Consider the following 24,003-nt stretch of genomic DNA (forward strand, 5'->3'; position numbering starts at 1 on the left):
ATCTTGGATAGAGCAAGGGAGAGATTTAACCCGTCAGATTTTTTTTTCACTGTCAGTGTCTCATTGCGGAGATTTCCCTTCACTTCCTGTCCCACAGCCAAAAAGGAAGTGAGAGGAAATCACTGTAAATTAACCTCTTGCCTACCGGGCACTTTTACCCCCTTCCTGCCCAGGCTAAGTTTCAGCTTTCAGTGCTGTTGCATTTTGAATGACAATTGCGCGGTCATGCAACACTGTACCCATATGAAATTTTATAATTTTTTCAAACAGAGCTTTTTTTTGGTGATATTTAATTACCACTGGGTTTTTATATTTTTTTGCACAAAGAACGAAAATTTTGAAAAAAAGAAAAAAAAAAAAAGTTTTTTTTGTTTCTATTATCAAATTTTGCAAACAGGTAGTTTTTCGCCTTCACTGATGTGCGCTGATGAGGCTGCAGTGATGGGGGCAATGATGGGCACTGATGAGCACTAATAGGTAGCACTGATGGGCACTTTTGGGGCTGCACTGATAATCAGTGCAGATGTCTGCTTTGACAGCCACCGGTTACTGGCATTACATTCCTCACTGACAGCGTGAGGAGAGTACTGCCGATAACCGGCAAGTGTATTTACATAGTGGCCAGCTGTGATTGGACACAGCTGATCGGGTGGTAAAAAGGTCGCTGTCATTGGCCACAGCTGATCGGGTGGTAAAAGGCTGTTGTGACTGGCCTTTTACCGTGTCATGTGATCAGCTCACAGACAGCGCCGGGTGCGTTCTAGGAGGACGTCTTATGACTCCCTCCCAGAACTGGATGACCATGCTGTAGCTGTCACTCGGCATATATATATACACACACACATATACACACATATACACACACACACACACACACACACACATATACATACACACACACACACACACACATACATACACACACACACACATATACATACACACATACACATACACACACACATACATACACATACACATACATACATACACATATACACACACACACACACATATATTTACACATACATATATATACATACATACACATATAAATACACACACACACACACACACACACACGTTCCCGAGCCCCGCTCTCTGCATCCATAAGACAGCACAGCGGGACTCAACACCCCCTCCTTACAGGCTGATTGACAGAAGCAGAAGCCAATGGCTCAGCCAATGAGGAGATAGAGACCTGGGAAATCCGAGTCTCCTGTACACATTGCCAGACCAAGTGCAGTGTTTGTAGTTCAAAATTAGAAGACAGCAGCCTGGGGAAACAACACTGCTCCATAGATATAGTGCCTGGATCTGAAAGGATCGGCAGCCTGGGGAAACAACACTGCTCCATAGATATAGTGCCTGGATCTGGAAGGATCGGCAGCCTGGGGCAACAACACTGCTCCATAGATATAGTGCCTGGATCTGGAAGGATCGGCAGGTTCAAAAAAATGAATGCAGCCACAACTGCAAGGACTGGTAAGGTGCTACGTATTGTGTTTTTGGGTTCAGATACCCTCTAATGTATAGTTTTCATTCAGTTGAACGGACCCTAAACACGATGTTAGCGTCAAGTCAGAGCATGAAAAGTCACACTTGGACAGTAAGAATAGCCAGACGCTTAGCTCATTTGAGAAAGGAGGAAATTAGCGACCAATTGGGAAAATCCAGGAAGGCCTGCCAATCTCTCCTCTCGGAACAATCGGCAGGGTCCTTTGACCTGGCGGAGTCTGGTTTACATTATCCTATACACAGTATAGACATTTCCAGACATGTGCTCAACCACAGCCATGGTAAGAAGCCTGCAGAGTAGCAACAAACACCAGCAGAGGGCGCCGGGCACAAGAGCAGCTTGGAAGTGCGATGAATTCCAGGCACGGATGAGTAATGCGTTGCCTTGGAAAGGATATCAGAGAAGGGCAGGAGAGAGGCAGACAATGGCTAATGTGGAAAGCAGCGCTGTTCAGCCACATGTACAGCCGCTCAACTCACACAAGAGGCCTAAGTGGGTGTGAGGACAGATAAGGGGGATAGAGGCAAGCAACATACAATGATCTCACTACACGCAGGAACACGGAATCAGAGAATAGGAAACGCATAGAATGGAGGCAGATACATGACGGGGGTGAACAAATACACCCATCACTTCTCTAAAAAAAAACAAACGCATAGCTGAATGCTACATACATGTACAGTATAAACACAAGCCAGGACAGTATTATAAATATGAAGGGTCTCGATGATGTCACTGGTCTCCATATTCATGAGAACTCAACCTATCACTGGAGACCAGTGACATCACCGAGACCCTTCATATTCATAAGAACACAGCCTATCCATCACTAGAGACCAGTGACATCACCGAGACCCTTCATATTCATAAGAACACAGCCTATCCATCACTAGAGACCAGTGACATCACCGAGACCCTTCATATTCATGAGAACACACCCTATCCATCAATGGAGACCACTGACATCACCGAGACCCTTCATATTCATGAGAACTCAGCCTATCACTGAAGGGTCTCGGTGATGTCACTGGTCTCTAGTGATGGATAGGCTGTGTTCTCATGAATATGAAGGGTCTCAGCTTATCCATCACTAGAGACCAGTGACATCCCCAAGACCCTTCATATTCATGAGAACTCAACCTATCACTGGAGACCAGTGACATCACCAAATATGAAGGGTCTCGGTGATGTCACTGGTCTCGAATGATGGATAGGCTGAGTTCTCATGAATATTAAGGGTCTCGGTGATGTCACTGGTCTCTAGTGATGGATAGGTGGTGTTCTCATTAATATGAGGGGTCTCGGTGATGTCACTGCTCCCTAGCAAATGGATAGGCTGCATTCTTGTGAATATGAAGGGTCTCAGTGATGTCATTGGTCTTTAATAATGGATAGGCTACATTCTCATGAAGGGTCTTGGTGATGTCACTGGTCTCTAGTGATGGATAGGCTGTGTTCTCATGAATATGAAGGGTCTTGGTGATGTTACTGGTCTCGAATGATGGATAGGCTGCATTCTCATACATATAAATGGTCTTGGTCATATCACTGGTCTCTAGTGATTGGCAGGCTGAGTTTTCATGAATATGAAGGGTCTCAGTGATGTCACTGGTCTCCAGTGATGGATAGGATGCATTCTCATGAATATAAAAGGTCTCGGTGATATCACTGGTCTCTAGTGATTGACAGGCTGAGTTCTCATGAATATGAAGGGTCTCGGTGATGTCACTGGTCTCTAGTGATGGATAGGTGGTATTCTCATGAATATGAAGGGTCTCGGTGATGTCACTGGTCCCTAGTGATGGATAGGTGGTATTCTCATGAATATGAAGGGTCTCGGTGATGTCACTGGTCTCTAGTGATGGATAGGTGGTATTCTCATGAATATGAAGGGTCTCGGTGATGTCACTGGTCTCTAGTGATGGATAGACTGTGTTCTCATGAATATGAAGGGTCTCGGTGATGTCACTGGTCTCTAGTGATGGATAGGTGGTATTCTCATGAATATGAAGGGTCTCGGTGGTGTAACTGGTCTCTAGTGATGGATAGGCTGTGTTCTCATGAATATGAAGGGTCTCGGTGATGTCACTGGTCTCTAGTGAACGTATAGGATGTGTCCATGTAAAGTGTCTCAGTACTGTTACTGGTAACTAGTTAAGGAGTAGGTGCCCATCTATAATTATCACTGTGTATACTGCTGTACATTGCAAATGATTTCCCCATTTTGGGACAAGATCTGTGACCTATTAAAGCACATGACCTTGCCCCATTCTGTACCTGACAGTAGAATTGTGTATAGATAAGGACAGGAGGTTTACAGACAGGGAACAGCAACTGCATTGGCTTCCCATATCTAAGCGTTGACTCGATGCCTAAAGACAGTGAAGGGTATTGATCTTCTCTTTATGGATGGCATAACAAGAACAAACCTCTTCACACCTCCACCAACACAAGGTGCCGGGATATAGGGAGTCATAGGATGCTGAAGTGTAAATGGTTATATATAATGCAGAGAAATAGGCGCTGTGCATCATTCCACAAACAGGCCAATGATCGTGCTTTCTGTACCAAGGCCGTCCACTTCTTACCTTGAGGAAAGGGGTCCTAAGGGGGTCCTGAAACACGGCACACCCCGGGGCCTTCGTTTTCTAAAAGCTTGCTCTATAAGTTTGCTCTCGGACGCTGGGTCTATCCTCCAGAAAGATCCTTTGCCAGGCTCCTCCTGGGATCGTGGAACTTTGATAAAATACCGGTTGAGAGAAAGGTTGTGACGGATAGAATTCTAAAAACACAGAAAATTAGAATTATCATCAAACATTTATGTGAAAAATCATCGCGAATGACAGTACTGAGCCCTGTGGTTACTAACAACACAGGGCTCTGTACACAGAGATGTGGCTGTTCTTTTCTCCCTGCACAACAGAGATAAAACAGTCACATCTCTTAGTAAATGCAACACACATCACACATTGCTAGACAGTTAACCCTTTGATTGCCCCTAGATGCTAACTCCTTCCCACGGATCACTGTATTAGTGTTACTGAAGATGCCCGTGTCAGTTGGAGTCACATTGCCCGCCGCACTATCACAGACAGTCCCACTATAAGTCGCTGATAACTGCCATTACTAGTATATAAAATAAAAATTACAGTACATTTACCATAGTTTGCCGACACTATAACTATCACACAAACCAATCCATATACACTTATTGGGATTTTTGTTTACCAAAAGACATGTAGCAGAATACATTTTTTGCCTAATCTAAAGAAATTAATTTTTTTTATTGGATATGTTTTATAGAAGTAAAAAATATTGGGGGGTTTCTGCCAAAATTTCGGTCTATTTTCATTTATATATTAAAAAATAAAAAACCTCAATGGTGATCAAGTACAACCAAAAGAAAGCTCTGTGTGAAAAAAATTATATAAATTTAATTTGGGTACAATGTTATTATTATTATACAGGATTTATATGGCACCAACAGTTTGCTCAGCACTTTACAATATAAAGGAGACAATACAGCAACAATACAGTTCAATACAAGAGGGATAGGAGGGCCCTGATCCTAGGAGCTTACAATCTAACAGTGTTGCATGACTGTTCAATTGCCAGCTAAAGTAGCACAGTGCTGAACAACAAGAAAAAAAAATGGCCTGGTCATGAAGGGGATCAAATCTTCCAGAGCTGAAGTGGTTAAGATGTACTAAAGATAAACGTGGTCTGTTACCTAAAATAAAATAAAATAAATATATATATATATTTATTTGAGGTAACAGACCATCTTTATCTGTACATCTTAACTACTTCAGCTCTGAAAGAATTGTTCCCTTTCATGACCAGGCCATTTTTTGCTATTCAGCACTGCGCTACTTTAGCTGGCAATTGCACAGAACCAAGCCTCTCTATGCTAAGTTGAGTGTTGTCATGCTGGGACAAGAAGCATGTTACTGGCAGTAGGATCACCAGGGGAAAAAATAGTTGGAAGAGTGAAATCAAACTCAGCCACTACATCAAAGGATTGGTAAGCTGCAGTTTTTTTTGTTTTTTTTTATATATTTTTGTTCTCAGTTTTAAACACACTTTAAGGAAACCAGACAAATCCTAGAAATCAAATATCGGATTTACACAGTTGATAAAACTTCAGCATATTGCCAAAGAACATTACACCTTTCAAACCCTGACCCTAAAGAACTCTGACATTCCAATAAGCTGAACACATACGTTTATATAGCTCTGACATATTCCAGGGTGCTGTACAGAGAACACTGAGCCAGTCACATCATTCTCTGCACCAGAAGAACTTACACTCTAATGCCCCGTGTCATACACGATATAGATTGTAAGCTCCCAGGATCAGGGCCCTCCTAACCCTCTTGTATTGAACTGTATTGTTGCTGTATTGTCTCCCGTTATATTGTAAATCGCTGAGCAAACTGTTGGCGCCATAAATCCTGTATAATAATTATATTATACATTTATATAGCTCTGACATATTCTGTAGTGCTGTACAGAGAACACCGAGCCAATCACATCATTCTATCCTGCCCTCAGCTAATAATGGAATCTTCTACTCTTCCTACCAGTCCATTCCCCACAGTTACTACCTTTTGTACGACTAGCCCCTCCCTCCTAGATTGTAAGCTCCCAGGATCAGGGCCCTCCTATCCCTCTTGTATTGAACTGTATTGTTGCTGTATTGTCTCCCTTATGTTGTAAAGTGCTGAGCAAACTGTCGGCGATATATAAATCCTGTATAATAATAATAATAATTCTCTGCACCAGAAGAGCTTACACTCTAATGCCTCACCACAGTCATACACTATATAGATTGTAAGCTCCCAGGATCAGGGCCCTCCTATCCCTCCTGTATTGAACTGTATTGTTGCTGTATTGTCTCCCGTTATATTGTAAAGCGCTGAGCAAACTGTTGGTGCTATAAATCCTGTATAATAATAACAGATTGTAAGCTCCCAGGATCAGGTCCTCCTATCCCTCTTGTATTGAACTGTATTGTTGCTGTATTGTCTCCCGTTATATTGTAAAGCGCTGAGCGAACTGTTGGCGCCATATAAATCCTGAATAATATTAATATTTTACATTTATATAGCTCTGACATTCTGTAGTGTTGTACAGAGAATACAGCCATTCACAGTGAAAATGGTGACACTTTGCTTCGGTCCTTAGCAGTCACACTGCTATGAAGTGAAGTTAAAATCTCTTCTTTCCACCGAAAATTTAATCTGGCCATTGTCAGCCTGACATGACACATCACTGACAACTCCAGCCGCTCCCTAACAAAGCCAGAAGGCATGGGAGAAGGTGAGGCTACAACAAGATGACATGTAGGAAGGGGCTCTGGCCTCCTGCGCGAGGATCAGGTTTAGCGGAGAACCTCTATGTGCAAAAGCCAGCATTGTGTTTTTATCATGTGCACAGGTTTTTTTTATTCGGTCAGTACTTACAACCTCAGTGAAACGTACCCGGGTAAGTGCGTGAAGCCCCCCCAGACCCGATAATTGATGTGCCGATAAGCAGCATCATGAAAGCGAAGTGCTGAGTCAGCTCAGGAAGGAACAGACGTGTCCACACAAGAAAGGATCAAAACGACAGACTGATATCAAGCACACCTTCAGCCAAAACAAACCCTCGTGGAAGCCCGCGGCCATCTCACACCGCACTGGACAGACGATGGATGTTTCCAGAGTAAAAGGAAATGGACAGTGAGGCAGCCACAAAGGTGAAAAGTCGCCAACTTGACAGATCGTTCTCAGCATGCAGACACTGTTTTGTCTGTTCTCCTGGCTGGAGATGAATACCTTGTCACCAACTGTACACAGATATACGGCCTCACTGAACTGGGTCTACTGTGTGGCCGCTTATATGCATACATATCTTTCTGCTGGGAGCACACTGCACAGGGTACTCCCAGCACAGGGACGGAGCTATCACTGAGAGCCCCAAGTGTCTTGTACTAGCAATTGGGAACCAGAAACCCGATCCCTGTGATAGCCTCTGTTTATCACAGCGATTAAGCCAGGCATGTCCAAAGTCCGGCCCGCGGGCCATTTACGGCTCGGGGGTCGGTTTAATACGGCCCTCCAACAGCCCTCCCTGCTCTGTGTAATGTGGCCCTCCCTTCTATGGCAGACAGTCTTCTGCTTGAGAGCAGAGGGCAGTGCGCATGCCTGACTGCGGTACGTTCTCCCTGGTCTGTGTAAATGCGGCTGTCGCACGGCCCTCCCTTCTGTGGCAGACAGTCTTCTGCTTGAGAGCAGTGCGCATGCGTGACTGCGCCGCGCTGGGAGCGACAGAGGGCGGTGTCGTCAGGGCCGGGCTTCCAGCGTGAAGTGTGTTTCTCTTCCCCTCCCGGCTGCTGAGCAGAGACTTCAGCTCCAGCTACCTTTTTCACCCTTCACATTAGTGCAGGTAAGTTTTTTTTAAATTTATTTTCAATACATTGTGAAAACTCAGCTGTCAGTTGATCTTAATGTTATGAAATGAAAAGTATGTCGTTTGCAATTAACTTGGCAAAAAATAATTTATTTGCATTTAATTGTAATGGTTCAAAGAATGTTCGGAAAAATGTTCGGCCCTCCACCATGTTCACTTCATCCAATCTGGCCCTCTTTGAAAAAAGTTTGGACACCCCTGGATTAAGCACTGTAAAGCCTGTTCCTGTGTGCACTTTCTCCTCTGAATGGACAAAAAGATATATTGTACAACAAACAAGTGTGAAAAAAAGTTAAAAAAAAAATGGCTAGATCAGGGTTTGCGCAAGATGTCAGGGTTAAAGTTATGCAGGCCATAGACAGGTCGTTTATCAGCCACATTTCCGACCGCACGAAAAATCGGCCGATATTCACGCCGTTAGTGGGCCCAGCCCATCGGCCGTTTTTCGCGGATCTCCTAATTTATTTTTATCGGACATGCTGGAAAATGGCTGTTTTTCGTGGACATTGGTGTCAGCATCAGCAACGGGCCCATCTATGGCCTGCATTAGGGTCAAGGTCAGGGTATTTTAGCTTGGATTTAATTTAAATAAAAAAAAAAAAAAAGTATTTAAAAAGAACAAAAAAAAAAAATGGAGCTGGCAAGGGAGAGAACTGTGTTGTTTACATACAGTTCTCTCCCTCCATCTGTAATGCTCCTCAAACACCAGGTGCCAGATAGTAACCACCGTCCGGGACCCGGTGGTTGACAGCAGAGGCCACGAACAGCAGCGTGGGAAGGGCGCACGCCCCCTACCCGGAAATGCAAAATCACGTGTATAAATACACGTGATTTTGCGCACCCATCGCTCTGTAGCAGTATATCTGCTATAGGGCGGTGGGAAAGCAGTTAAAGGGACATCACAATATTCTGACTTTTCTTACTGAACAAAAAATACAATATATTGCAGATGGACAGTCCTTGGATATGGTGGCTACGTTTTTTCCCCCCACTAATTTTACCTGCTGATCCTGCCAGCAAAGCATGTCCTGTCCTAGATGCAAAGCTCACTCAATACTAAATAAAGCTGTTCATTTAGCAAAGTGGATGGTGGTGAACTGTTTGCAAACCGAAGGTGAAGGTGTGTTCATTTCAGCGAACCAATCACGGGCAACCAAAAATCTGCACTTCAAAATACTATTGGGGTTGATTTACTAAAACCGGAGAGCGCAAAATCGGGTGCAGCTCTGCATAGAAACCAATCAGCTTGCAGGTTTTATTGGCAAAACGTAATGGAACAACCTGTAGTTAGAAGCTGATTGGCACAGCTGCACCAGATTTTGCACTCTCCAGTTTTAGTAAATCAATCCCTGTGTGTCTGGCCTACAGTGTACACCCCCCCACCCCCTCCACAACCCATTCTCCGGCTCTACACCCCCTCACACTTCCTGGGCACTTACCTGCCAGCCTTTGTCCGCTGTTCTATAGTAGGGGTAGTTTTTCGTTATGTGCGTGTAGATACCATTTAAGGTGAGCTGCTTGTCTGGGGCCATGGTAATTGCTTGTACTATTAGCTGTGCGTAAGAGTACGGGGGCTTCGAGTCATCCTAGAAGGAGAAGATTCATCAACACATATGTAATAATGAGGGGTACAGACGATAGACGGGGAAAGCGGAGATAAGAGGTTACCTTGGGGCTGTCTCCACCTGAAGCTTCTTTGTCATTCTCCAAATGGGAATTGTCAGAGATCAGGTCTGCAGATATAACACGGCCCATTTTATACCCAGATGAGCCAGCACCACGGGGGCTAGAGGGGCAAGAGTTTGCAGCGCTACATGGAGAAAGGGAGAGAAATATTCAATGAACTAAACATCAATAATTGTTTTAAAAAAATCAACTCTCCAAACAGAAATTTGCAATGTATATGTAAACGGTTTACGCCATCTTTTTGCGGTAACCTTTGTGCGGTAACAAGCGATATGGTGCGTTGGTATGGTGCAGCGTCATTCATTTTAATTTGGTCGGAAAGATTATAATTATTATTATTATACAGGATTTATATATTATTATACAGGATTTATAGCACCAACAGTTTGCTCAGCACTTTACAATATAACGGGAGAAAATACAGCAACAATACAGTTCAATACAAGAGGGATAGGAGGACCTGATCCTGGGAGCTTACAATCTAAGAAATGGCAAAAATGGGCCCTCAGACTGTAGTATGGGGAGACCAACTGCTATGGTGAAATCTCAACATTGTGGGAGGGACAGAAGCACAAACTGCAGCAGGCAACGCTCATCACTGAGGGAGGGGCAGAGACGCAAACTACCACAGAGAAATCTCACCAGAGATGTTCCCATAGTAGTCTCTTTTTACCCCTCTCACAATGACCAGAGCTTTTATTTCTGCAGCAGTTTGCCTGTCTCTGCCCCTCCCACAATGGTGAAAATTTCCTGGCCGTTGATTTTTTTTTTTTATTGGCACCTCCCACAACGGGAAGACTTTCCCTGTATTTGTTTGTGCATTTATCCCTCTAATACAGTGATCGATACATGTAATAATTTGTGTCTCTACCCCTCCCACAATGGGGAGATTTCCTTGCAGTAGTTTGCATCCCTGCCCCTCCCACAATGGGGAGATTTCCTTGCAGTAGGTTGTGACTGCCCCTCCCACATTGTGGAGATTTCCTTGCAGTAGGTTGTGACTGCCCCTCCCACATTGTGGAGATTTCCTTGCAGTAGGTTGTGACCGCCCCTCCCACAATGGGGAGATTTCCTTGCAGTAGTTTGCGTCTTTGCTCCTCCCACAATGGGGAGATTTCCTTGCAATAGTTTGTGTCTCTACCCCTCCCACAACGGGGAGATTTCCTTGCAGTAGTTTGTGTCCCTGCCCCTCCCACAACAGGGAGATTTCCTTGCAATAGTTTGCGTCTCTGCTCTTCCCACAATGGACAGATTTCTTTGCAGGAGGTTGTGACTGCCCCTCCCACATCGGGGAGATGTCCTTGCAGTAATGTGTCTCTGCCCCTCCCACATCGGGGAAATTTCCTTACAGTAATTTGTGTCTGTGCCCCTTTTGCAATGGGAAGATTCCTTGTAGTAGTTTGCATCTCTGCCCCTCCCACAATGGGAGATTTCCTGCAGTAGGTTGTGACCGCCCCTCCCACATTGTGGAGATTTCCTTGCAGTAGGTTGTGACCGCCCCTCCCACATTGTGGAGATTTCCTTGCAGTAGGTTGTGACTGCCCCTCCCACATTGTGGAGATTTCCTTGCAGTAGGTTGTGACCGCCCCTCCCACATTGTGGAGATTTCCTTGCAGTAGGTTGTGACCGCCCCTCCCACATTGTGGAGATTTCCTTGCAGTAGGTTGTGACCGCCCCTCCCACATTGTGGAGATTTCCCTGCAGTAGGTTGTGACTGCCCCTCCCACATTGTGGAGATTTCCTTGCAGTAGGTTTTGACTGCCCCTCCCACATTGTGGAGATTTGCCTGCAGCAGTCTGTGCCTGCCCCTCCCACAATGGAGAGATTTCCTTGCAGTAGGTTGTGACTGCCCCTCCCACATTGTGGAGATTTCCCTGCAGTAGGTTGTGACTTCCCCTCCCACATTGTGGAGATTTCCCTGCAGTAGGTTGTGACTGCCCCTCCCACATTGTGGAGATTTCCTTGCAGTAGGTTGTGACTGCCCCTCCCACATTGTGGAGATTTCCCTGCAGTAGGTTGTGACTGCCCCTCCCACATTGTGGAGATTTCCTTGCAGTAGGTTGTGACTGCCCCTCCCACATTGTGGAGATTTCCTTGCAGTAGGTTGTGACTGCCCCTCCCACATTGTGGAGATTTCCTTGCAGTAGGTTGTGACCGCCCCTCCCACATTGTGGAGATTTCCTTGCAGTAGGTTGTGACTGCCCCTCCCACATTGTGGAGATTTCCTTGCAGTAGGTTGTGACTGCCCCTCCCACATTGTGGAGATTTCCTTGCAGTAGGTTGTGACTGCCCCTCCCACATTGTGGAGATTTCCCTGCAGTAGTCTGTCTGCCCCTCCCACAATGAAAAGATCTGCACGCCTACATTTGTGTATTCCCCCACCCACAAGGCCATAGTGAAAATGTCAGCCGTCCTTCTCTCACATCTCCTTTGGCCTTCCCAATCAGTTTATTCTGCCATTGAAGGAAGCGCTCGCCATCCCTATGGTCTTGTGGTCACGGCACCTGTTAGGTGAGATCTCAAGTCAGACTTTGAAACAGGAAGTATAGAAAAACCTTCTACAACCAGAACGAGACATTTAATGAGAATTTGTCTTTACAAAAAAAAACAAGGCCGCCCACCGTAGGCAATGGCTGACTCGGATGATCGCTTTGTTTATGGATCCTTATCCCGGGAAAGTAGAACCGTCTGTGTTTAGATTATAACAAACAAAAGAAAAGAGGAAATAACTGGAACACGATGAAAGGCCGATCTTGTACTCTGCTGTGTTCGCTGCCTTCTTCGCCCGACTAGTCCCCAGCGGGGATCCGGCACCAATCACAGCTCCAACCTTCAGTCACATGTGTGCGATTGTTACAGGATAGATCGCTGCACTCATCTGTATTACAGGGTCTGGTTTGTTAGCTTGGATAGAAAACTAAAGAAATAAAACCAGTCCACTTATTTCTCTTGTGTCGTACAGAAATGTCCCTGTCCTGGAAATGAAAGGATATCCCAATAAAGTTGAAGTAGCTGTAAAGGTTTTTTTTTTTTTTACCTTCCTGCAATTCTATGAGCTGCTCCCCCCACAGCCCTCCTAATACTCATCTGAGCCTCAGCACACTCCAGCAAAGTGCAAGGGAGCCTCGGCTGTCCCGGGGTCCCTCTCCTTATTGGCTGAGACAGCAGCGGGAGCCACTGACTCCCACTACTTTCAATCACGGCCAGTGAGCCTAGAGCATGGCTCCAGAGCGAGCACGCACCAGAACCCCCATAGCAAGCAGCTTGCTATTGATAGCACTGGTCAAGGGGGTGGAGTCAGGAGCTCCGGTAGGGGACCTGAGAAGAGGATCGGGGCTGCTCTGTGCAAAACCATTACACAGAGCAGGTAAAGTATAACATTTGTTTAAAAAAAAAAAAAGCCAAACCTTTAATATAACTTTAATCAGGCACCAAATTAAAGCTGATCTTGAGGTTCTAGAAAAGTTAAAATAATTTGTATAGACCAAGTTGGTCCAAACTGTACTATTTCTAGATTGTAAGCTCCAAGGATCAGGCCCTCCTATCCCTCTTGTATTGAACTGTATTGTTGCTGTATTGTCTCCTGTTATATTGTAAAGTGCTGAGCAAACGGTTGGCGCCATAAATCCTGTATAATAATAATAATAATAATAATAATAAATAAATCCTGTATAATAATAATAATAAATAAATACTGTATAATAATAATAATAAATAAATACTGTATAATAATTTTACTTCATTAACAAATGCTGTGGCTGCCGTATACAGTATATGAAGCCCCAGCTACATTCACTATATTGCCAAAAGTATTGGCCCCGCCCTCCCAATCGTGATTCAGATGTTCCAATCCCCTCCATGGACACAGGTGTATACAATCAAGCCCCTAGGCATGCAGACGGCTTCTACAAACATTGGTGAAAGAATGGGTCGCTCTCAGGAGCTCAGTGACTCCAAGCGTGGTCCCGTGATAGGTGGTCACCTGTGCAATAAGTCCATCCGTGACATTTCCTGGCTACTAAATATTCCACGCTCAACTGTTAGTGGGATTATAACAAAGTGGAAGCCACTGGGAACAACAGCCACTCAGCCACCAAGTGGTAGGCCACGTCACATGACAGGGTGGGGTCAGCGCATGCTGAAGCGCACAGTGCGCAGAAGTCGCCAACTGTCTGCAGAGTCAATAGCTAAAGACCTCCAAACTTGGTGTGGCCTTCAGATGAGCCCAACAACAGTGTGTAGAGAGCTTCATGGAATGGGTTTCCATGGCCGAGCAGCTGCATCCAAGCCTTCCATCACCAAGTGCAATGCAAAGCGTCGAATGCCGTGGTGTAAAGCACGCTGCCACTGGACTCTAGAGCAGCGGAGACGCATTCTTTGGAGTGACCAATCGTGCTTCTCTGGTAATCCGATGGATGTGTCTGGGTTTGGCTGTGGCCAATAGAACGTTACTTGCCTGACTGCATTGTGCCAAGTGTAAAGTTTGGTGGAGGGGGGATTATGCTGTCGGGTTATTTTTCAGAAGTTTGACTTGGCCCCCTAGTTCCAGTGAAGGGAACTCGTAAGGTGTCAGCATACCAAGACATTTTGGACAATTTCATGCTCCCAACTTTGTGGGAAGAGTTTGGGGATGGCCCCTTCCTGTTCCAACATGACTGCCCACCAGTGCACAAAGCAAGGTCCATAAAGACATGGAGGAGCCAGTTTGGGGTGGAGGAACTTGACTGGCCTGCACAGAGTCCTGACCTCAACCCCATAGAACACCTTTGGGATGAATTAGAGCGGAGACTGCGAGCCAGGCCTCCTCCCCCGACATCAGTGCCTGACCTGACAAATGTGCTTCTGGAAGAATGGTCCAACCTTCCCATAGACACCCTCCTAAACCTTGTGGACGGCCTTCCCAGAAGAGTTGAAGCTGTTATAGCTGCAAAGGGCGGGGCCAACTCAATATTGAACCCTACGGACTAAGACTGGGGGGGCATTAAAGTCATGGGCGTGGAAAGGCCAGCCAACCAATACTTTTGGCAATATAGTGTATATTATACAGCGCTGTGTTCAGGCAAGTCGGTAACTTCCCACCCCGCTCCCAGAACACAATCAAGTCAGGCTGCTCAGCCATTAACAGCGGACTTTGTATTCTGTGAATGAATACAAGGCTTCCTCTGATCAGAGACTGTGACATCAAACGCCTGCCTCAGTCAATCACAGGAAGCCTTGTATTCATTCACAGAAATAAAAAATCCCTGTAAATGGATGAGCAACACTCAGCCTGACTGGATTTGTTTTCAGGAGTGGGGTGGGAAGTCCCTGATACACTGCAGGAACACAGCGCTGTATACCGTGTGTAGCTGAGGCTACATACAGTTCATACGGCAACAGCCACTTCATAGGTTAGTAAATAGCTTGTCGGGACATCCTTGGTCCAAAGAAACCGTTTAACCTTCACTGAAACTTGGAGAGCAGTCTTCTGTAAAGAACATTCGATTTTTCATTTTTGGTCAAATCACCACTTGTTTTCGACTGCAATGACAAGAAGAGTAGGATGGAAATTTTTTCTGAGACAACATAAGTTGTCTTTATTCTTGAAAATCCATGAATATCAAAATCAAATGTTAAAGGGTAAGTTCACCTTATATAACAAGCTCCCAATGTTGCAGCCGCTGCCCGATCCCCCCTCACTCCATGTGAGAGCAGTATGGGGACAAGTTCCCCCTACCAGCTGTCACTTTTTAACCACTTCCAGTCCGGACGCTTCCCCCCCCCCCCTTCCAGTCCGGACGCTCCCCCCCCCCCCCTTCCAGTCTGGACGCTTTCCCCCCCTTCCAGTCCAGACACTTCCCCCCCCTTCCAGTCCAGACACTTCCCCCCCCTTCCTGCTCAGGCCAATTTTCAGCTTTCAGCACTATCACGCTTTGAATGACAATTGTGCGGTCATGCAACACTGTACCCAGATGAATTTTTTAGCATTTTATTGAGACAGATAAAGCTTTATTTTGGTGGTATTTATTCACCACTGGGATTTTTACTTTTTTTGCTATGTAAATGAAATGTCCAACAATTTTGAAAAAAAAAAGTGTTTTTCTTATAAAATTTTGCAAATAAATAATATTTCATCATAAATCTTGGCCAAGATTTATGCAGTTATCTTATGTAAAAAAACACCAACCCAAATTAGTTTATAACCAAAAATTATAATTTTTAAACAATTTTTTTTACATTTTTATATTTATGTTTTGATTTTTTTTTTACATACTGTCACCCTAGCAGTATAGTGTCACCGTGGTGACACTGTACTACTTGTAGGGGGTATGAAGATTTTTTTTTTTTTTACACTGATTGCTTTTACACCCATAAAGGCTGTTAAAGAAATCACTTCTCTCTGGCTGCATTCTTGCAGCCATTGAGAACTACTGTGTGAGCTGTTATTGGTCACAGCTTGTCACATGATACAAGGCTGTTGTGAATAGCCCTGTACCTTGTGACCTCTGTGATCATTCACAGATTTCACACATAGTAAGCAATGATGTCACAAGTGACATCTTGCTCGCTACTCTGCATGTGATCACTGTTTGGCCAATCAGTGATTACATGATCGGGACCTCGCACAGAGGTCCCGTACGACAAGTGGTGTTCCACTGTGTCCGGAGAACACAGTGAGCACTGGATCGCGGTGCTGCGTGCTCCCAGAGAGCGTGCACAAGCAGGGGGGCCATTTATAAACAGCCACCCGACCTTGCACTGCCACCGTTCAGCTGTTTATGTACAACAGCCGGACGGGAGGTGGTTAAAACTGGCGCAGCAGTGCGGGGCTCCGTCTACATGGCCGCGTTTTTGATTCAGGGTTATGTGAATGAGCGAACCACAAGTCCCAACAGCCTTAGCAGCTGTCGGCTTGTAGTTCTCAATGAACTACCACGACTCTGAAGACAGGATCAAACAGCCTTTTTACACAATGCGGAGGATTAACCCCTTAGGTTCCACAGTGAGTATAACAAGCATGCTTTACTGCATCTACAGACTGATTGTACTGTTGTGGGTTTAGTAACACTTTAATGGTCAATTATGACCATTTTCATCAAGTCTGGTACAAGAGTGGGTTCCAGACCTCATAAAGCTCCCAGGTTTCCTACTATGACTCTGTCATGAAAGGTGACAACACACAAGGGTAACAACTCTTCAATGGACAAAGACTTTTTACTGCTGAACTGTTGAGATTACTCAATCCACCTTTTTGCATGGGTGGAGGAATTTTCTTTTTTTTTTCCTTCGTTCATACAGGCTGAACAAAAAACAGCATATGAACAGCTTAAGACTGAAGCACCACACAGGAAATTGATCGTCCTGACAAATAATTTTATCAAAACAAATTTTATTACACAACCAACATGTTTTGGGGGTCAGAACACAGCCCCTTAATCATAGCTTCAGGGGAAAAAAATAAAAATAAAAATAAAGGATAGGTGTATACTGGGACCGATTATGGTTTTGAACCTGGTCTGGGTGATCATATAGCGTATGTCAACAGCTCGTTCAGGCAATCCAGCTACAGACATCGGATTTGTGCAGGTAAACTGTATTTGTATACAGCTGCTATCTAGAGATTTCTAGAGAGCGGTAACATAAGTGGCAGCAATAAACAGGTCACAACGCCGTCTAGTACAGCACAGCAAGGACTGCCATTGGTCATTTTAAGTACAGGTGTACCTCGGTTTATGAATTTAATGCGTTCTCCGGGACGTTTCGTATTGCGAAAAATTCATAAACAGAAGCGCGGTTTTCCCATAGGAATGCACTGAAAACCAATTCATCTGTTCCAGAGGCAAGAAAAAAAAAGTAAAAAAGTCACTCACTATAGGTCAGTGCCGGATTTGAAAATGTAATTACCAGCTTTTTTTTTCTTCACTAATGCTCAGAGAATCAGCTGTCACTTTCCAGCCAGCTAAAAGAAAGAAAGTTTCCTTTTAGTTTATTTCCTTAAGTTAAAAGAAACAATGTTTCCTTTAAGTTTGTTTCCCCGAGATAAAAGAAACAATGTTAGGCGATTTCTGAAAACCTGTCTCTTCAGGGAAGCCTATCTAGCAGTCAGCTAACAATGGAATCTTCTACTCTTCATACCAGTCCATCCCCCCTCAGTTACTAACTTTTGTACCACTAGCCCCTCCCTCTTAGATTGTAAGCTCCCAGGATCAGGGCCCTCCTATCCCTCTTGTATTGAACTGTATTGTTGCTGTATTGTCTCCCGTTGCATTGTAAAGCGCTGAGCAAACTGTTGGCGCCATAAATCCTGTATAATAATAATAATAATAATGTCTCCTTTTAGTTTGTTTCCTGAGATAAAAGAAACAAAGTTTCCTTTAGCTCCAGGGAAAGCGACAGCTAATTCTGTGAGCTATAGTGAAGAAAAAAAAAAAGGCAATTGCATTTAAAAATCGGCAACATACACTTCGTATTGCGAAAAAGAATTAGTAAACCGAGGTATTATTTTCAATGGATTTTCATTCGTAACCGAAAATTACGGTAACCGAGGCGTTTGTAAACCGAGGTGCGCCTGTATACTGTAATGGGAAGTTTGTAACCGAGTAGACAGGCAGAATCATCCTCACCTTATGGTTCCGGTCGGGGAAGGCAGGGGGCTGATTAGGTGAGCCATGTTCTCTGGAATGTTTATGGTCAGGGGGGAAATCTGCGGCTGCACTGGTTTGATGGGGGATTCGGGGGCTTCCTGCTTCTCTTTCTTGTCACGTGAGAGCGCAGTAAACGTGATCTTGATATTTGTGCTGGGAAACCTGAAGGTGCATCTGTGGAATAGAGAGAAAGAGAAATGGGGTTCAGTACAGAAACAGAGCATCACATTACATTTCATGGTGGAGGAAACGCAATTAATGGACAGAATCACCCAGAACATGGCTGAGGCCTAACAAGTATTTCTGTAGATCTAGAAAACACAACTGCAGCAACCCAGACAGAGGATGCTAGATTCCACCCAGACCTCTACAGACAAAAGTATGGAAGGAACTGCAGGCGTGAGTATTCACATACAGGCAGCACAGTGGCTAAATGGTTAGCACTTCTGTCTCGCAGTACTCGGGTCGTTGGTTCGAACCCAAACCATGGCACCACCTGCCTGGAGTTTGCATGCTCTCGCTGTGCCTGCGTGGGTTTCTTCCAGGTACTCCGGTTTCCTCCCACACTCCAAAGAGATGCTGGTAGGTGAATTGATTCCTGTCCAAACTGTCCCTAGTATGTGTATGTATGAATGTGAGTTAGGGACCTTAGATTGTACACCCCTTGAGGGTTAGGGACTGATGTGAATGTACAATATATATGTACAGCGCTGTGTACATTGACAGCGCTATATAAGTACATGAAATAAATAATCAGCTTGTCAGCCAGAGCTGGCAATTTTAACGGTAGCCTCCATCTTTCAGAGAAATCTATCCCATTGCTATGCACGGGTGAGGAGGGAATCGGCGTTCGCCCTCGTTTACTTTTGCTTTGGAATTCTAGGTTTAGGGGTTACATTTTATTTATTTAAACAAGGCTGAAAACGGCCAAGTTTTTTTTTTCTAACTATGTAGTTGTAATGCGGACCGACCCACGATATGGCAGGGGGCCAGTATGAAGTGAAAATAACCCGGGGCATTAATCTAGCTCAGACTTTGGCAGTGTGTGAGGAAATCTGCCCGGCGACAGCCTACAGCCAAAATAGACCAAAGGCCTAACTGGGTGACGGCAGTGCCGGTGTTTGTCCTGTATACTGTATGTACACAACACACACACTGCCAATACAAACACTCAATACACAGCAGCTCAGGATCCATCTGTCTGCACATCACCTTGTGTTGCAACATATACGTCTTCTACATTCTGTGTACCAAAACACATCTACAGTCCAAGACACACAAGGCCTGTGAGCCCCCACACCTCCTCTGCAGCTGCGGAACCCCCTCGTCATCGCACTCCCCCCCCCCCCCTTTGTCTCAGCAGTCGGCAGCAGAGAGGATGACAGAGTTCCTCCTACAGATCCTGCGCTTCACCATGCAGCCGTAGAGAGGTTGGACTCAATATCTCCCCCTGAACCCGTCTCAGCAGTTAGCAGCAGAGAGGATGACAGATTTCCTCCTACAGATCCTGCACCTCTCTGCAAAGCTGCAGCACACCCTCAGCTCCGCCCCTCCTGATCTCAGCATTCAACTAACTCCAGCCCTCCTCTGATCCTCCCCCAGACCCTGCACTGCTTTCCCAGCTTCTTCCTGGCAGCAGCACAAGGTACGTGGGGGTGCAAGGTGATGTAAGGGAGGGTGGGGGCTCCTGACTTCTGACGGTGGGGGTACTCTGGACATCTGATGTAAGGGGGGGGTGCTCTGGACATCTGATGTAAGGGGGGGGTGCTCTGGACATCTGATGTAAGGGGGGGGGTGCTCTGGACATCTGATGTAAGGGGGGGGGTGCTCTGGACATCTGATGTAAGGGGGGGGGTGCTCTGGACATCTGATGTAAGGGGGGGGTGCTCTGGACATCTGATGTAAGGGGGGGGTGCTCTGGACATCTGATGTAAGGGGGGGGTGCTCTGGACATCTGATGTAAGGGGGGGGGGTGCTCTGGACATCTGATGTAAGGGGGGGGTGCTCTGGACATCTGATGTAAGGGGGGGTGCTCTGGACATCTGATGTAAGGGGGGGTGCTCTGGACATCTGATGTAAGGGGGGGGTGCTCTGGACATCTGATGTAAGGGGGGGGGTGCTCTGGACATCTGATGTAAGGGGGGGGGGGGTGCTCTGGACATCTGATGTAAGGGGGGGTGCTCTGGACATCTGATGTAAGGGGGGGGTGCTCTGGACATCTGATGTAAGGGGGGGGGGTGCTCTGGACATCTGATGTAAGGGGGGGGGGGTGCTCTGGACATCTGATGTAAGGGGGGGGGGGTGCTCTGGACATCTGATGTAAGGGAAGGGTGCTCTGGACATCTGATGTAAGGGGGGGTGCTCTGGACATCTGATGTAAGGGGGGGGGGGTGCTCTGGACATCTGATGTAAGGGGGGGGGGTGCTCTGGACATCTGATGTAAGGGGGGGGGTGCTCTGGACATCTGATGTAAGGGGGGGGGTGCTCTGGACATCTGATGTAAGGGGGGGTGCTCTGGACATCTGATGCAAGGGGGGGGTGCTCTGGACATCTGATGTAAGGGGGGGTGCTCTGGACATCTGATGTAAGGGGGGGGGGTGCTCTGGACATCTGATGCAAGGGGGGGGTGCTCTGGACATCTGATGTAAGGGGGGGGGGTGCTCTGGACATCTGATGTAAGGGGGGGTGCTCTGGACATCTGATGTAAGGGGGGGGTGCTCTGGACATCTGATGTAAGGGGGGGGGTGCTCTGGACATCTGATGTAAGGGGGGGGTGCTCTGGACATCTGATGATGTAAGGGGGGGGTGCTCTGGACATCTGATGATGTAAGGGGGGGGGTGCTCTGGACATCTGATGATGTAAGGGGGGGTGCTCTGGACATCTGATGATGTAAGGGGGGGGTGCTCTGGACATCTGATGATGTAAGGGGGGGGTGCTCTGGACATCTGATGATGTAAGGGGGGGGTGCTCTGGACATCTGATGATGTAAGGGGGGGGTGCTCTGGACATCTGATGATGTAAGGGGGGGGTGCTCTGGACATCTGATGATGTAAGGGGGGGGTGCTCTGGACATCTGATGTAAGGGGGGGGGGTGCTCTGGACATCTGATGTAAGGGGGGGGGGTGCTCTGGACATCTGATGTAAGGGGGGGGGGTGCTCTGGACATCTGATGTAAGGGGGGGGGGGGGTGCTCTGGACATCTGATGTAAGGGGGGGGTGCTCTGGACATCTGATGTAAGGGGGGGGTGCTCTGGACATCTGATGTAAGGGGGGGGGGGGTGCTCTGGACATCTGATGTAAGGGGGGGTGCTCTGGACATCTGATGATGTAAGGGGGGGTGCTCTGGACATCTGATGATGTAAGGGGGGGGTGCTCTGGACATCTGATGATGTAAGGGGGGGGTGCTCTGGACATCTGATGCAAGGGGGGGGTGCTCTGGACATCTGATGTAAGGGGGGGGTGCTCTGGACATCTGATGCAAGGGGGGGGTGCTCTGGACATCTGATGCAAGGGGGGGGTGCTCTGGACATCTGATGTAAGGGGGGGGTGCGCTCTGGACATCTGATGTAAGGGGGGGGTGCTCTGGACATCTGATGTAAGGGGGGGGTGCTCTGGACATCTGATGTAAGGGGGGGGTGCTCTGGACATCTGATGTAAGGGGGGGGTGCTCTGGACATCTGATGTAAGGGGGGGGTGCTCTGGACATCCGATGTAAGGGGGGTGCTCTGGACATCTGATGTAAGGGGGGGGTGCGCTATGGACATCTGATGTAAGGGGGGGGTGCTCTGGACATCTGATGTAAGGGGGGGGTGCTCTGGACATCTGATGTAAGGGGGGGGTGCTCTGGACATCTGATGTAAGGGGGGGGTGCTCTGGACATCCGATGTAAGGGGGGGGGTGCTCTGGACATCTGATGTAAGGGGGGGGTGCTCTGGACATCTGATGATGTAAGGGGGGGGGTGCTCTGGACATCTGATGAGGGGGGGGGGGTGCTCTGGACATCTGATGATGTAAGGGGGGGGTGCTCTGGACATCTGATGATGTAAGGGGGGGGTGCTCTGGACATCTGATGATGTAAGGGGGGGGTGCTCTGGACATCTGATGATGTAAGGGGGGGGTGCTCTGGACATCTGATGATGTAAGGGGGGGGTGCTCTGGACATCTGATGATGTAAGGGGGGGGTGCTCTGGACATCTGATGATGTAAGGGGGGGGGGTGCTCTGGACACCTAGTCTAACAATTATAAATAGCCCTTTGGGAGCAACCATAATGCTGATGTGGCCCGCGATTAAACTGCGTTTGACACCGCTGCTCTAAAAGTATACGAACACTCAGCGTGCAACATATACATTCACAACAGTGAATCTCTTAAAGGTTCCGGGTGCGTCACTGTCTCGGGCCCACTGCAGCTCTCACTGGTTTCTCCTGCCAACCTCCACATCACTAATATAATCCATAAAGCGTGAAGATCAGCAGGAGGGACCACAGAATACGGTGAAGCACCTCCAGAAAGTGGAAGTTTTGGAGCAGACTTCACAAAGATTTCTCAGGATCGCAGAGGAGTTCAGCATCATATGTAGTGGGCAAGGTGAGCATTCAGGGCTAGTTCACACTAGATGTAGTCCAGTGCGGGGTTTTTTCTGCATCAAAAATGCATGCACAGTGTTTTCCATGTATTCCAATGGCCCTAATTCACACTAGTGCACTCAATTCCAGGCAGTTTCCAGTGCAGAAGAAGAAGTAGAACATGCAGCATTTTTTCTGCATCAGAACTGCTCCGGAACTGTGCGTGGTGTTAACTGTAAGCATAAACATATCGGAATGCATCCGGAGTGCGTTTTTGTGGTGTGAACTGGCCCTTCAGTGGATGCAGTTTGCTGTGTTCCAGTATGGTTCCACTCTGGATGAAGGAGCACAGGGGGCCCCTTTGGACAGCAGCAGTTTCCAATGCAGAAAAAAAAGTACATGCTGCATTTTTTTCTGCACAGAACCATACTGTGGTTGAGTGTGGTGTGAAGTGTAGTATCAGGAATGCATCTGAAGTGCATTGTTGTAGTGTGAACCGGCCCTCAGTTTTGTTTTTCCTACAGACACAGCCGGCTTCATTTAAATTCTTTACTATGGGCAGCACAGTGGCTAAATGGTTAGCACTTCAGCCTGGCAGTACTCGGGTCGTTGGTTCGAATCCCAACCACAGTACCACCTGACTGGAGTTTGCATGTTCTCCCTGTGCCTGCGTGGGTTTCCTCCGGTACTCAGGTTTCCTCCCACACTCCAAAGACATGCTGGTAGATGAATTGGCTCCTGTCTAAATTGTCCCTAGTATGTGTATGTATGAATGTGAGTTAGGGACCTTAGATTGTACGCTCCTCGGGGGCGGGGACTGATGTGATGTACAATATATGTATGTAAAGTGCTGCGTACATTGACAGCAATATATAAATACCTGGAATAAATAAATACTATGGGGTTACTTTAAAAGAACCAGTTTGTCTGGATAGGGGGAAGTTAAATTGGGGTCAAAGCAGATCGGCGATGTGTGAACACCGAACAGAGGCAGAAGTCAGGAGTCGCTCCCCCATCTTGGCTGCTAACTGCCCAATCGACGACAACCAGATAGAAGCATCCGAGTGCACCGATGAACACCGCAGCCTACAAAACCTTCCTGCGGGGATATGGGGGGGGGGGGGTAGACTTATTCACTGTATTAAAATATCGTC

The 24,003-nt window shown here is 46.7% G+C and overlaps 1 protein-coding gene across 1 annotated transcript in view; it reads right to left on the reverse strand.

Moving 5' to 3' along the window:
* FOXK2 (forkhead box K2) overlaps positions 1-18,456 on the reverse strand; it is a gene marked incomplete at its 5' end in the record, with an annotated part of 31,843 nt that extends 13,387 nt beyond the window's left edge. The window contains 4 exons of the mRNA XM_089662916.1: positions 4,108-4,301; positions 9,412-9,558; positions 9,641-9,782; positions 18,262-18,456. Coding sequence (XP_089519042.1) covers positions 4,108-4,301; positions 9,412-9,558; positions 9,641-9,782; positions 18,262-18,456 — 678 coding nt within the window. The remainder of the gene's footprint in view (positions 1-4,107; positions 4,302-9,411; positions 9,559-9,640; positions 9,783-18,261) is intronic.
* Positions 18,457-24,003: the final 5,547 nt, after the last annotated feature.

This window comes from Staurois parvus, unplaced genomic scaffold (genome assembly GCF_062004578.1).
Source record: "Staurois parvus isolate SC_StPar_1 unplaced genomic scaffold, SC_StPar_1.0 ptg001587l, whole genome shotgun sequence".
NCBI lineage: Eukaryota > Metazoa > Chordata > Amphibia > Anura > Ranidae > Staurois > Staurois parvus.